The 16513-nt window shown below is 40.3% G+C and overlaps 1 protein-coding gene across 1 annotated transcript in view; it reads right to left on the reverse strand.

Annotated features, from left to right (window-relative positions):
- Nucleotides 1-16513, reverse strand: part of igsf11 (immunoglobulin superfamily member 11) — a 144869-nt gene that overhangs the window by 97877 nt on the left and 30479 nt on the right. The window contains exon 2 of the mRNA XM_011482931.3: nt 1323-1352. Within this exon, the coding sequence (XP_011481233.1) occupies nt 1323-1352 (30 nt within the window). The remainder of the gene's footprint in view (nt 1-1322; nt 1353-16513) is intronic.

Genomic DNA, 16513 nt, shown 5'->3' on the forward strand with positions numbered 1-16513 from the left:
GGTTTTTGAGGCGTGTCAAAATAACCCAACTGCAATGGAAATACTTCAAATTAAATGAGTCATGTGACCAACAACTCTGCACAGGTAGACAGTTTGTAGATAGCGATGGCAATGCACTTGTTGGTAGAAACGTGCTGACTTGGGCGCTGCACAGCGGGCGCTATAACACGTCCCACATCGTCACACGGCTCATCAAAAGTTGAGCGAGTCGTGCAGAATTGTTGAATGCACAGCTCCTCTGTAAAACGACCAACCACCATTTCCCAAAATGGCTTCATCTGTAGCCACTCTCACGTGTCAGGAGCTCTAGTGATGAGCACTAGTCTCTGCCGTAAATCAAAGTTCATATCTGTCGTCAAGTTTCGTAATGACTTATCGCCTCATTTGTGTTTATTCACATAATAACGATATAATTGAAACAGTGTAATGGCAAAATTTTGTTTTTTAGACATTTCTAGAATTTCGATAAAGTTTTGCGCATACGCGTTATGGAAACACAGCTAATGAGAATGACCAAAAAAGTAAAACTTTTACTTTTGGCTAATGCTTGTTTCCAAAGTCACTAACCAGTTTATTACATTTGCAAGAAAAGTGGGGCTAAGCAGGGACACAATGACAGCCAAGCCTGGGAATTGAACTACAGACCATCAGTAAACTAAGGCTACCACAAAAGAGAGAAGAAACTGAGAGATTAGGATTAAGTTGTGCGTTGAAGAGCAATTTTGTAGAGGAGAGAATGAGGAGCATTACTTTGACATCGTGAAAGTGGTAGATTATCAGACAAAAACCCAAGAATGTTCAGCTGAACTGGACTACGAGATGGCTTGGGAAATGCAAAGCTCACATAAAAGTAGAGGAGACACCAGATGGTGCGGATTATTCCAGACTAAAATGCTCAGGGATCCACGGAGAGGGAAGGCCGCACACATAAACTGTTACAGAACCCATCTGCCAGAAACAGACCTAAAGAAGTTGTAGGCAACCATCAACATGATGATCAAACACACGAAGACCTAAAATTGCCTTTTTTATAACAGATGAAACGAAAGATCAAATTCTGCGGCTGTTGATGAGCACAACGAAGAATTATTTAACTGCATCATCCATAAAAGCAAAAACACACCATGAATGCATTTTATGAGGAAAATTCATATCAATAAGCAGAACTGATGCCCAAATAGTGCGTCAAATAACTGCGAACAATGAAGGTGATAAGAAAAATCAGAAATACAGCCACACACACACACACACACACGCACACACACACACAACCTCACAGACAACATAAGATGGCAAAAATGCAGAAAAGTTTCAGGCTTTACCTTTCCCTGTGTGCAGATCAAACCTCCAACCTGCAAAATGAAAAAAGAAACATTATTATTATTATTATTATTATTATTATTATCATACCTGATTCAGCAAGTTTCTTTAGTGACAGAGCCACTTAAAGACCAACTCCCATCCTCTTATGAGCCATTGCTAAACACCCACTCCAATGAAAATGGTGTTTTGGATGTTTTTAACGTGTTCGTGTAGCTTTATTCTAGTGATGAAGGACATTTGTAATCTAATATAGGATCAAAACTGTGTTTCTGAGTACTTCTTTATTCAAATCCTAATGGATCAGGAACAGTTTAAAAAATTGTAGGTTTGTGACGCAGCAACTGCCATGAGCGGCCAAAGTCTCCCTTCTGCGCTATGAGACAAATAAATCCATTAACGTCCTAATTTTCCTCATCTAAGCTGGTATCTGACTCAAAACTGATGGATAGCTCAGATATTGCTCGCCTTTAATTTTAGCGTGGACTTGGGAGGTGCTAAAGGCTAGCAGGAGAGAGTGGAAACAAAGGGCTGATGGGAAATTAGCGGGAGGCTAACTTTGATGTCAACAGTCCAGCCCGCAACTTAGAAACGAATTAATGAACTAGTACTGCTTTGTAGAAAATATGTCTTGAAAAAACGACACCCGCTTTTTGATTTTGGCTAAAAGCGACATAAACTTAATTAAAAGACCACTAAGAACGCTTTTGTAATAGAGAAATTATGCTTGGAGTGGGACTTTAAAGCGGTCCCAGTGGTCTTTTAATTAGCACCTGCTTAAAATTGAAATCACGTTTTAAAAAAAAAGAGTAATTTGTTAATAAATACGAAAATCAATCCATTTTCAACTCCAGTTGAGAACATCTCTGTTTTTTTTCTCCTGTACGTCGTCCAATAACAACCTAGACTGCAGGAAATCAAAGGCAAGAAAGGCTCAATTTCTGGGTTTTATGAAGAGTTGAGATGGATAATAATCCAGTTTTTATATGACTTCCCATTCAAACACCAGTCTTGAAGTCCCATTTCCCTCTAGTCCCACTGCTTTTCAATTCCAGAGTTTCTCTGTTGTATTGACTTATTCTGTGTGCATATGTGTTATTGACTAATTATCTGCCCTGACAGTGGACGGTTAATTAAATCCCTTCCCTGGCAGAAAGCATGAAGTAATTATTGTGCATGGTTGAGTGTCTATTAAAAACAAGTCGTAAACCTCGTGTGCTAAATACATGTGCGCACAGCTGCAATGAGCCTGTAAGCGCACCTATTTCCAACTGCTGTCAGATTGCAAGCTGCCATCACATTTTTGCGTCATAAAGCTTCCGTTTGGTTATTTAAGGGGAGAAAGAAGAAGAAAAAAACAGTTTGTATAAGCACATGCACCCTGCCAGGCAAAATAAAAACAGATGGCAACTGAGTGTGCCTGCGTTGACTTGCATGCGACAAACAGCCAATGTCAACTTTCCCGCTCTCGTCAATGCAATTGGCAGCGATCTAACTTCTGCTGAAAGCTGAATGGAGGCAGCATTCAACTTAAGTTTGCTACAGATGTTCTGCCATGCGAGGACACAGAAAATGTCTTTGACCTGATAGGTGTAGTCAAACCAAAGCTAGTGAAGAAAGCTTAAATCCTTATTGTTTCCCTAAAGCAGGGCAATTGTTTCAGTTTGCTGACCTCATATTTTTTCTTTGAAAGCAGGCTAACTAGTGCCTGGTTGGTTTGTGCAACAGATGCTGCATATTCCACTGAATTTGAAGGCAGTATTGATGTCAGTAAGGTCAAGTGTGGATATAATCAGAGGAAAGCTTTTTTTCCAGCAGAAGAATGCATGTAGTTGGGCTTTTTGTTCCTCCTAAATAAGAGTCTCTACTCTGGACTTCTGATGTGCTAAATCACTCAGTCAAGAACATTTTGATGATTTTTCATTTTTGTTTTGCTTTTGGTTAATGTTCTTGCAAAAGACTGTTTTATTGTCCAACACCACGACTCCTTTGACTGTGGGCTGAAAAGAGGAGACGGACAGCTTTGGTCTTTCTTCTTCAAAAGCCTTTGATTCCTTCCGGCTGAAAACTGACCGACCACCCAGACTACAAAGCATCTGAAAACAAAAGCCTTTGTCCGTTCTGTGGAAGTTGTTTTTTTCATGCATGTTTATTGCCCAAATGTAGGTCACATTACAAAACTTCAAGCAAAGCAATTTTTCAACTATTAACACAATTTGCACTCTGCTGCATGACAAGATCAAGGCAGTTTTTTTTTAACCCTTGTGCTATCCGAGGCACTTTAACGTTGGGAGTTGGGTCATCTAGACCCACTAGACAGTGCGTTGAACCTTTTTTCTACAATGATTTGTGAACCTCGCTGGTGTCCATGGATTACATGAAATCTTTCCACCTATATACCCAATGCTTTGAAAACATTCCTGTTTTTTAACTGTTTGGCTAATAAACGGTAGATCTGACAGGTTGATCTTTCACTGTATAATCTCTACCACCTACATGTTGCCCGTTTCCACCCATAAGGGAAGATGTGGCTAAGGCTGTTTTGCTTAAGTGGTCCACAGAAAGAAGGAAGCCCTTTTTCATCTGCTCTTCTGTGGCTGACCATGATGGTTCATGGAACCGGCGGTCGAGCTGCAGGATGAAAAGTTCAAATACTTTGGGCCGTGTTCATTTCATAAGCTTTGACAGCCTGAATGGCCACATCCCTGCCTCTGAGTATATTTTTATGGAAACAGAAAGTGCGCACAAGCACAACCCAAAAGTATAATCACATGACATTTCAACAAACCCCCTTAACAAGAAACAGCCGTCAGAGACCGTCAAAGCAAGAAGTGGCTTTTCATTGAACTAAAAGTGATATTTCACAGATAGACTGGCTGTCAAGCGCGCGGAAGAAAACCAGCAGAGAAAGTGGGGAATGACAGCTACAGGCTTAAAAGTACTTCCACTGTCAGAATGCCATTAAGCTCTAGTAAATGGTGTGATTAGTCACTGCCTCAGTGCACCTGAAGCAGGCAGGACTTTATTTCAGCCTTTGAGCCGCTAAACAATGCTCTTATGTGTTGCTGGCTTTTTCGGCTTCTCTTACTGGACTCTCAAAGGATTTCCCTGCAGTGAAAGAAACACTCTGCAACCTTAAAAGACAGGCTCCGAGTACAAATTAAGGACGAAGCTTGAAAGTTTGGGAAAACAAGAGTTATCCAGAAAATCTGAAAAACTTTGACGATGGCTGAAGATGTCTGCCACAGTCCTCCTTCCCAGAATGAAACGGCCTCTCCAAGAGTCGACTCACAGCAAACTATTTGCTTCATGCAGAGTGCATTTGACCCCAAAGTACGCTTCACTGCTTTTAATGATCATTGTTGGGCTTCAAATACTTGACCTAGCATTAGCACGTTACACTTGTGCTCTTAGTCTTAGTCTTCATGGAGGTAAAGACTATTCTTCCACTTCCACACTAAAAATACATAAATTATTTCAAGAGTTTGGAATAAAGATGACATTAATATATAGCATATTCATAGTCTTTTAACTTATTCCAAATGCCAAAGATTCAAAAAAACAAACATGGCTAAATAGTACAATGTATGAAATTCCTTGATTATGTAATGTAATTTCATTATGAATTATTGACTTGCTGTGGGTGGAAAACATGAAAGAACAAATTCTGTTGTCAATTAAGACAATTTCAGCCAATAAAATGGGACCTATTGTTCCAAACAGGCCCAACGTAGGCTATTAAACTATTTGAATATTGATGAAATTACAGCATAACAGATAAGGGTTAAAGTTGAGTGCCTATAAGACTCAATGTAAAGTATCATAAATGCCTCATGTTGGTGATGTAGGGAAACTGTAGTGGAGAGATGGGTACATTTTGGATTTTGTCCAGTGTCTGTGCCGGACTGCTGCTGCTTCTGGTGCCTAAACTGTTCTTGAACCGGTGCTTCAAAGAGGTAAAAAAATGTATATTTTTTGGAAACATCGTCAAGAGTGACATGGCAGTGTCACAGAGTGAAGGAGAGGTCTTGAATGGGGCTAAGTTGTTTATCAAAGTTTATTTATTTCACAGTCTTCACTGTAGCGGTGGATCTCTGTTTTCACACATGTTGTGGTAAACATGTATGTTATCATTCCCAGCAGATTTATGTAGAAAGCCTGTGAACAGCACTTTAAAAAGCTCCGACTCCAGTTTCCGGGTTCCTTTCTGCTTGCATAGTGACGGTTCACCATTAATAATCCAAAGGTGTCAGCTATAACAAGAAATAATCCAAAGGGATCAAACAAGTTCTTCCACTTTTCTACTTTAATTGCATGGTGATGCTGCTAGTTGAAATAATTAATATCAGCTGAGTTCTCTTTCAGTTCCACACTGTAGCTGCTGCCTCTTCACGTGTCTAGCGCCGTTTGTATTCATAAACTCCACAGCAACATTTTCTGGAACGTGTTCATCCTACATACACATAAAATAAAATCATCTGTACATTTTACATTTATGCTACGAGTAAGTTCAAATCTTAGTCACACGCACCAGTACGAGGGTCGACCCAAAGGGGTGCTGCGGGCTTTTGGGTTTCCAAAGGAGATGTTAAAATAGAATAGTGCAACAATTGTAATTTCCGTTAAATAAAGTAAAAGAGGGAGAAAAAAAATTGATTAAAATTGAAATTCGAATTTGGAGGGACATTTTTTGGCCATGTCGCCCAGCTCTAATTAAAACAAAAGAAACCCAAAAATCAATCCTGTTTCATTCACAGTCGGCTGTTTGATCAACAGCAGGTGTCATTAGAAATGCAGGCTGCAAAGGAGGAGGTGTTAAATATGTTTGCCTTTATGGACAATGATTTGTTTGCTTTATATTCCAGCTCCCCAGTCTCTCAGGACATAACCTACATTACAGCACAACATCTATTAATCTTTGATGATAAGCCCTTTTAATATTAATCATATATAATGTATACACATGAATAAAAATGAATTAAGCATTCAGAAATCAGATACCTAGATTTTTTTCCCTTATATAATTTATTGTTGTCTTTAATTTCACCCCCTGTGTTTAGTCAGATTTGAGATGTGAAAGATGGTGTATTAAAATGATTATTTTCTGAACTCCATCCCTCGTAAATTTCACATCTAAAGAGAATCCAGAGGGATCAGTTAATCCAACCAATCCCCATAACTCTGCAGAAGAAATGTCTCTGGGGCTCAATTAACCTGCTGTGTGAACTGAGGAGTCCCAAAAGCCGAGATAACACAGATCCACGAAGCACAGATGCTCAAGCAAAGGCCGGCCAAAGATAATCCACACTAAGATGATAAAGAGCAAAAAGAAGCAATGGCTCCAACCTGCTGCACACACATCCACCACACACAGCCAAGCACATTGCTGTCCTGTAATCACAAGTCATGTTTTAATAGAAAGTGTGAGGAAAGTAGAAGTCGGGGTGCCTCCATCTGGCAAAAATTGACTTTGGCACTTCAGATACCTGGAGACAACTCTCGAGATTGGAAGAGGTTTTATTCTAAGAGGCAGTCAGCGGTAGCAAATCATGTTTGCATCACTCCTAATTAGAACCGCATTGTCGGAACCCAAGCGATTTACCTTTCAACTGTCAAATAAAGAAAAGATTGGTGGAAATGCTTAGAAAAACAAGTTTGTATAATTTATGTTATTATGGTAAAGTATAATATCAATAGAAAGGAAGGAAATTACTAATTTAACTACATAGCCATGGCCCAGAGGCTAATAATAAATTCCTTTTTTGCTGCTTCCTGGAGAGGTTTAGCTCCTTAAAGCTCACCTCATCTCTTCTATCTGATCAGACCGTAGAGGGTATCTTTGGGTCTCCATAATGCATGAAGCCTTTGCCACTCTGCAGTCATTTTCTGCGTTACTGCATCTGTCAAGAACATGCTCATTCACGCAGAGTTCTTAGGTGTAATGCAACCACACATTCATCCTCGACGAGTGTGCAAGCTGCTCGCAGATGCAACTCCGAGCATCCCTGAGTCGCTGGCGCAAGCACTGCAGAGCGGAATGGATGGAAAAGCAGGCGTAGAAAACATCCTTATCCACACACAGACGGGTATACCTGCAGCCCACATCGCCCTGCAAAAACAGCTCGACAACACCTTGGCTTCTGCATGTGCGAAACGGGTCGTGCTGTTAAGACCTTCGGCTACTTGGGCCTTTAAATTGGTCCCAGTGAGATGTGAGAGCGCAGGCCACAGGGCTGACCTCTAACTCTACGCCTCTGCATCATTGAATTAAACCCTGTGAGCCCAGAGCACTGCTCTGCAGCGAGAGAAGCCTGGACAGAGACTATTAAAGAGTATTAGAGAGCAGATGATGACGCTAATGGCAAAGGCCACTTGCTTGGTGGTTTTCTTTGAAGCAGACGAATGATTTTGAAGGACTGTTCCCTTCTGGCTCTTTATAGTGAAATCTTTTAAGGAACCAATTAGGAAACGGAAAAATCAGCTTAAAATGTTTGGTATTAAGGTTGTTTGTTGTTCTTGTAGGTAAATTGTTAAAACTCAACAGGTATCTAGAGATGTGTCTAAAATTAATCCAATATTTTATAACAAAATTGATCTTTAAAATGAACATTTATTCATCAAATCTATCATTTTCCTCTAGAGACTAATTGTGCCAAAGGTTTACCAGTATGAAGGTAGCATTCTTTTTTCTGTGTTGTGTTTGAACTTGCTTTAAATTGACTATAACATTTTTATGTTATTTACTTTTTTCTCAATACACAACTGAAATGGTAATTTCACCTGTGCATGTAACATGTCACAACAATAAAGCTTATTCTATTCTATTCCATTCTAAAGTATTTTTAGGTGAAAAACTGCTTTGATGTAAGAATTTATCTTTGAATTTACATCAAGTTCCACCAGCACAGGTGAGGTTGGCTGCCATCATGACTGCCCCCTTTTTGTACAATACACTTCACTGCATGTCGAACTCTGCATGTGACAAAAAAAATTGTATTTCTTAGATTAAAATGGAAGTGAAAAACAAAATTAGCTTTATAATCAAATTAACCCTTTAATTAACCATCCAAGATAAAAAATAAAAACATATATATTAAAGGGTAAAAGGGTCAAATCGTAAGTTAGAATGAATTTTAAACTTGTGAATCGAATTGTTTCAGTGTTTTGGTAGTGACACCCAGCCCTACAGGTAAATGCAGAGGTCATGGCGCTCCTGTTCCTGGTCACGGAGTCTATCCCAGCTTCTTCATCCTTTGGGCAAAGGCGAGGTACACGTAGGATGGTCTGTTAGACTCATTTGGAACCGGGCCGAACAGAAAGAGTAAATAACTTACATTACTTCCATTTTATTTATTTTGGAATGTGAAAGATGTTTTATTTTTAAAAAATTGCCAGGTTCTCTGTTACATCTGTCTGTCACTTTTGACGCAGGCCAAGGTGCTCTTCTCGGTCACATGACAGGTTACCGCTAAAATAAAACCCAGGAGCTAGCAAATTGAGTAAAAAACAAACGTCTTTGGAACGTTTCTTTGTCAAGGGGAAAAAGCCCAGCCAGGAGACAGAAGAGGAGCCTTCCACTCCCAAAAAAAAAAAAGAAAGCTACATTTAATAGACAGTACTACGTTTTTGCACCATGAGTGTGGGAAGGGGAGAGGATGATGACACCTGTGCGATGTACAATGACATGCCTTTCAAAATAAAAGCTCAGCTAAGAGTTCGTCTCATCATGTGTCTGTTCCTCCTTCATCATAAAAAATACATGTCCGTGAAAACGTTGTTGACGTCATACCGGTCCGCAGCGTTAAAAAGGTTGGGGACCACTGTGTTAGACAATCGCAGGTTTGTCGTGACAAAAGTGCTGAACACTCCACAGCATTAACTCACTGCGGAGATCAAGTGTCCTGCAAAGGAAGTCAGCACGATGAAGGGGGGTGGGGCTAGTCCACATCAATGGTCCTGCCCACAACTTAGAGCTGCATTGCTGCTGAACTACTGCTGCTCTGCAGAAACTATGTCCTAGAGAACACATTTTTTTGTATAATTTGAGCTAAAATTGACTTAATCTTAACCAAGAGACCACTGGAAGCACTTTTACATAAGATTAAAGACGATCGGCGTGGGACTTTGAATGCCTCAAACTGGTTGACACTGAGGAATGACTTTGGGTAAATTTCATGACAACATGACTGATGCTTCCACACTGTGTCTACATTAGGATTGATACAGTGTCCTACCAGTTAAAGAGAGACTTGGTTACAGCATTTTGTGACCTGCAGGCATCTCTCATAACCAAGCAGGATCATATACTTTTTTTTTTCCTTTGCATGTCTTAAAGAACAGTTAAATATTCAAATTATTTACTAATTATTAATTTAAATAATGCAAATGAGAGAAAATATGTTAACTAGGGGCGTCATGATTCATTTTAACAACGCTTCAATTCATATCCTTATTTGTGATTGTCGACACGATTCATAGTTGATTTTGGTTCAATCCTCCGATTCACTGACCTATAACAGATCCAGAACATCTTTATCCAAAACGTCAATCAGTGTGACTCAGAGAGAAATACCTGGAACTGAACAGAGCAGATGAAGTTTTCCAGATTACTTGGATTTGTTCAGGATCATCAAGTGTAAATTAAATATGTGTACAAACAAGAATGAATGTCAAATCCATTCACATTTTAGTTTCCTAAAGTTCAGCCCACTGTTGTTTTTCCACATCCAAATAATCCAAAGGGAACATTCTTAGAACATTCTAGCACACTGTATGGTCACATGACTGGACATTGGACTGGAATGATGGTTGATCGGTTTTTGATTACGTCACGTGTGTGTTGTCTGCTGTGATGCACTTGGTTGTTTTTACGTTAAAGTAAAATAAACCTACCGTGTCTCAATCCAAATGATATTTCCAACAAAGATTAAAATTGATTTATTTCATTTTGAAATGATTTTATAATGGTTTAGGTCAATTCGAATCAATTCAAATAACAACTTGCTTCAGACAGATTGATCTGGTTGAATTGTAAAAATATAAATCCATTCATCGATGAAGTCAGTTAATTATGATCATTTTGTTGTTATGAGGAATTCAAAACTAAACAGTGACATTAAAACACAGAAGCACTGTTTTGTCATGACTAGCTCGTCCTTGAGGTTTTTTTTGTTCATGTATTCTCTGAATGGAGTCCTTCCAGTTTATTCCCGCCGACTGATTCCTCGCTGGCGGCTGAGATGCCCGTACAGATGGAATGAACGAACAAGACGAGGCCAGCAGCAGTGTCTGTGGAGCTAAACTCTCTGTGAATCGTGCCAGCGAAGAACTGCACCAAGTCGAGCTCTGGACCGTGCGGCGCTCCAGCCCTGGCAGAGAGAACAGAGGGGCCCCTTGTTTGGCAGAGGCCCGTTAACTGGAAACATAATGCATTCACATGATAATGAGAAAGGAAATGCATTGGGCTCATCTCGCTCTGCTTATCTCCCATACTTGCTGTACGAGTCTCTATGAAGGCAAGGGCAAAACAAGCACACAAATCTACTTTACAGTGACGCACACACATCCGCACAGTCGCAGCAAGCATGCTGCCTCCCAGACCCCTCCATGCCGGGTGCAGAACAGGCTGATTGCTGGTCTCATCACCAAGGAGACCAGCATTAAGCGAGCGCCTGGCAGAGACAGACTGGCATTTAGCATCGAGGACCCCATAAAGCTTTCAGGCAAAGCAAGAAGGCCCTTTTCAATGAGACGACAGAGAGAGTCACATGGACAACATGCAGAGAAATGGAGAGAAAAGAGAAATGATGTCTGACAATCACATTAAAAAAGCAGAATGGTGTAGAGGAGGGAAAATAGGAAGCAAAAAGCAGGTAGAAGGGATAAACGTCCCTCCAGAGGGGAAATCAAATTGGAGTAGCTTAAAAAAAAAAAGCAATGACACAAAAAAAGTAATTATGGAAAAGAGGCAGGAAGCGATGCAAGCGGAACCAAAAGATTTTTTTTCGCCCCGTTTTATACCGACAAGTGCTTTACAGCGCTGACTAAATAACAGCTGAGCTCCTAACTATCATAAAACACCACGAGAGCGTTAAGAGGCGCATGTGTGAACTCAGCTGACGTCAGCGACGAGGGGAGCTAATAATACTTATGCCCACCTGAGTCTCCACCAGGCTGAGGAGGGAAATGCAGTGCAAATGAGCCACGAAATAGAAAGCTTTTCTTGTAGTCGTTTTCATTCACAGCTCCCCGGGCTGGGAAGGAAATAAACGGGGAGAATCAAGTAAAAAAGAGGCCTTTGCTCAGAAAGCAGGAGCATTTAAAGCAAGTGTTAAAATGTGACAAAGAGCTGGTTCTGTGTCAAGCTCTGGGTGTTTTACAGAGCAGAGCTTTGTAAGAGCGTAAAAATAAAACGAGAGCGACTAAATAATACTGAAAAACAACTAGAACTACTCTTCTCAGGAAAAACCGAGAGTTCAAAGTCCCTTAAATGAAAAATTCTCCAACCTAGGTCAACTCTCGCTATTCCAGAAAGGCACCAAAGATTTGAACACAAGTTAAGCCATTTGAGATCCCGCTCAACCAGGTTTTTTTTTTTTTTCCTCCTGAGCCAGATGTTCCTTTCAGCGTGACCTATTAAAAAATTAACCACATATTTCTGCACTTAGCTGCAGAATAAATTGGTCCCAAAACCAGAAGCTGCAATGCGACTTCAAAGGCTATTCAGCCCTTGAGTCCCCTCTGACATACATGATAACAGCAGTGCAGCAGTCTGCAGCATCACACAGGAAATGAACCGTTTTTAACCAGTCTCCCTTGGTAATATATAGATTATGTTTACAGAATACACAGTAGTAGTGACAGTTTATTGGTTTAGTTTCATATAAAAAGAGAGGACATGGAATAAAAATGTATAGAATGTAAAATAAAATTAGCTTACATTATTATCATACACTGAATACACTAGGGCTGCACGGTGGCGCAGTGGTTAGCGCTCTTGCCTCACAAGAAGGCCCCAGAACACCAATGGGGGAGCTTTCTGTGTGGAGTTTGCATGTTCTCCCTGTGCATGCGTGGGTTTTCTCCGGGGACTCTTGCTTCCTCCCACCGCCCAAAAACATGCTTCATAGGTCCACTGGTTACTCTAAAGGTGTGAATGTGAGTGTGCATGGGTGTGTGATTTGTGGCCCTGTGACAGACTGGCGACATGTCCAGGGCGTCTCCTGCCTTCACCTTGTTAGTGGGCGGGAAAGGCTCCAGCAGCCCCGTAAACACAGAAAGAAGATGATGGTGATGAATAAACTAAACGGACAATCAACCCGACTCAAGATTGCAAAATCTCTCAAGCTGCAGATCTTACAGCCTGGTCTGAAATTAAACAGGAAATATGCTAAATTCAGAAAATTTGAGGGATAAAAATGATGAGAATCAAACAAATTGCATTTATTGAACAGGTTGGTGTGATCACATATTTATTTTATTATCAGTAGACTTTACATCTCATGAAGGCAGGTGAGGAAGGTGAAGCACTGCCTGTCACCTGCCTCTCCCCAGACCGCACATCCCTGATTGAAACGTGTTTCAACCAGGAACTAAAAGCTCCCGAGCCCATCCCAATTTATGTCCATCCACCTAGAGCTCATTTTGCCCACAAAGTCTGAATAAAAACTGTCGAAAAAAAACTTTTTCCGGTCAACCAAAAACTTTTACATGACCAATCCTATGCCAGTTCAGTGATTTAGGGTGTTCATTTACAGAGTTAAAAAATGATGGACGTAAAATGTATTTTACACTTTTATTAAATGTTCAGCTCTGGGTCTCTAGAGAGTTGGGGGCCCCAGGCGATCGCCCACCTTTTTATCAAAATAATAACAGTGCACCTTACATAGCGATTAAGTCTAGTTTGACTGCTGATTTTGAGAGATACGCAGCGCTCTGTCAAAATGTTTGGATGGGGGCTTTTCTATTTACAGTAACCCAGCTAACGTGCAGCGTTGTCGGACCAACACGGATGAGAGGACGAGCCATTGGCTGTGGCTGAGGAGAGGTGACATCACACAGACAACAATGACCAAATAACAGCGAGATACGCACGGCCTTGATCAACCTGTGGTGGGCCTACCTCAGCGGAGGGTGTATTGTGATAAAAGGCCAAAAACCCTAAGATGCTGAGGTACACAACTGACGATGTGTCTCGCAGGTGAAAGTCCAAGAACCTCAAGATTTTCTGAAGTTAAAGTGGTAAAATGTTAGGGATTGCACCACCTAGTCCTTTTCTACAACAAGGTTGCAAGTTAGCGTAGTCACCGTCACATTTGTTTTAGCAGCTTAAGTGCAAACAAGGTGGTGTGCTACGGCAAAGGCTTTTAACATGGCTAACTTGTAACATGCAACAAGGAAGTTCTAGAGTTACTGTGAAGGCAGTTGATAAAGTCTGATTGACGAAGAGACCATCTCTGACTCTTTTGTCTCGCTTAGTGTTGTGTGTAGAGGGATGCAATGATTCACTTTCCCCAAAACTTTTGGGCCACAGTTTTGTTTCAGATTGATAAATGATTTGTGTTTTACAAAACAACAACAAAAACTAAAAAATTCTAAAAATTCCTTTTTTTATTTTTATGATAATAATCAAGTAAGAATGAAGAAAACCCCTTCAGTTGGCTCATACTAAGCATGTTGTTATGTCATAAAACAATAAATACAAAATCCTTCTAGAATTTAAAAACTGGTATGCAGTAGAAAAGCAACGATTACCTTTCTCCATGGTATGGTTCTATGCTGGTGTAACATTTGGTTCGGTTTTGAAACAAGAGTTGTGGCGTCCCTGCTGTACATCACCTCTCGTTTTGGTTAAGTCTTTGGTAAAAAGTCACACTATTACTCGGTTCAAGCTCGTCAAATGACGTGAGCTGTCAGAGGAAATGAGCTTGCAAACCAAACATCTTATTGGATAAAAACCTTCCATGTGCAGATGGACAGATAAGATCCATCCCGAGCTAAGCAGTGCTACAGGGAAAGGCTTATCAAAGCTGAAACATACCTAAAAAATGTTGTTGCTTTAATTAGCCTGATGTTGCAACTTTGATTTCTATCTTCTTATCTTGGTTTGCCGCCTTTACGTTGTCCCCGCTGACTTTCATGCATTTATCGTGTCTGACAGCTGAATGAAGCTTCATCAAACATGAGGCAAATCATTTACACAAGAGCCCGAGACAAAGGAGATGCTGATCAGGGAAAAAGCTTTGCTGCTTCTTTGTTAACTCAGGATAGTGTGACAAAAAAATCCCCCACTGACTAATGAAACACCCATACAGTGTTTCCCAGAACAATCAGCTGCTACATTATGAGGACAGACAGTCATGAAGAAGAAACATGTCATCCTCTAATTATAGAACATATTACCTGCACGCCGTTGTGGTCTAATGCAGATGTGTTAATTAAGTCCAGGTGGCATGAAAACAGAAACACCTGCAGTCCGATTAGCATCAATTGCCCTGCATGTCACCTGTTGGAACATCAATGTTTTGACCTGAAGTAAAGCAACAAACCCATTCTATTTATCTTTCCAGGGAGGGACAAATGTTTCTTTGACTTTTTTTTTTACCTCCATGGTTTTTCTATAGAATTTATATAACTAGTTGTAGATACAATAGCAGTATTTTTTTAAATTGTGAATCTGTCCAAAACAAGTTTTCTTCAATCTTTACTGACAAATGAGTCCAATTGCATAATGCGACACTATTCGCAGGGTGGATGTGAAAATGAAAATGCAATCCTATCTTTGCATTTTCTTTTCAATTATGACACATAATTAGCGTTTTTTAAGTAGAAAATGACAAAGCATCTAGAAGTATTGATTTTTCATTTTAATTATGAGTCATTTGATGCAGTTACATTTAGAAAATTAAAAAGCATTTCTGTTAATCCATTTTATTTGTCAAATTAGACATTTCTAAATGAATTTTGCTACACATTTAGCAGAGAACTGTTTGAAAATGAAATGTCAAATTCTATTTTCTTTATCATTTTCATTAAGTGACAGAATAAGCAGTGTTGAAGAAGAAAAAAAGCATTTTGGCGGATTGCTTTTTCATTTTAATTTGGAGTCAACAAATGCAGCTTCATTTTGAAAATGAAAAAGTCTTTCTGGTATTTACCTTTACTTTTAATTATGCTACAGAATCGCTTCCATACTATGTAGGGGTTAGGGTGGGAATTCGGACATACCCATTAAATTTGTGAAATCGATGATGTCATATCCGCCGTTTAAAAACACGCACTGCGTGTGTAGGAGGAAGTAGCGCACACGTGTGTTGGGGGTGCGTGTTGATTCTTCTGCAGTGGACCGCTCTGGAGCTGCATGCAAGGCTTCACCTGTGCTCTCTGGTACAGAAATCTTCGCAGAATATTATATATTGCCCAGTAATAAACAGACTGCAGACACTTTGTCACCTTTCTGGTAGCCATGAAGCCTGACACCCATGAAGAACGCGGGGCAGGAGGCTCTGCCTTTGTTTATACAGACACGTAACTTTGTGCTGCACAAAATAGTTCCCAAAAAAAAACATGTAGTGAAATTCATCGAAACCTAACAGTGGGCTTTCCTGTCTGGTGTTACAGAGTGACAGAGTACAGTAATAAACCCCCCCAACACAAAATCCTCTGGCGGGCGGCCGTGTCGCCCACTCAAGAACGCACACAGCTTGTAATGAAAATGAATACAATGAAAATGTATAAGTAGAACGCAGTAAATTTGTCGTATTTCCTCACGAGACGGAAACTTCTGTTGTAAAATGAGGATGTGTATGTGCTGCTGAAAGCGCGCACTAGTGTGTAATCAGAGGGAGCGCGTGCAGCGTAGAGGTAAGAGCCGCCCGCCGGCAACAGGGAGTGAAGGAGAACATTAGTAAAAGGTTTTCCCCAGAAAACCTTGATGTCTGAACACAGGACTAGCAGAAAACGTAAATTATCAGCAAAGATGAATGTGTTTATTGTAGTTCCAATCAGGCACCTTATGCTGAACTTTAAAAAAAATAACGTGCGGTGATGTAGTTATCGTCATACCCCTAGCGTGGTGTCCGAATTGCTTTTAAAATTCAGGTCACTGCATAGTGCTGCACTATACAGTTTTTTAGTAGTTTGGGGTTAGGATGGGAATTTGGACACAACCCATGTTACAAATTCCAAGCAAATT

This window comes from Oryzias latipes, chromosome 13 (genome assembly GCF_002234675.1).
Source record: "Oryzias latipes chromosome 13, ASM223467v1".
Taxonomy (NCBI): Eukaryota; Metazoa; Chordata; class Actinopteri; order Beloniformes; family Adrianichthyidae; genus Oryzias; species Oryzias latipes.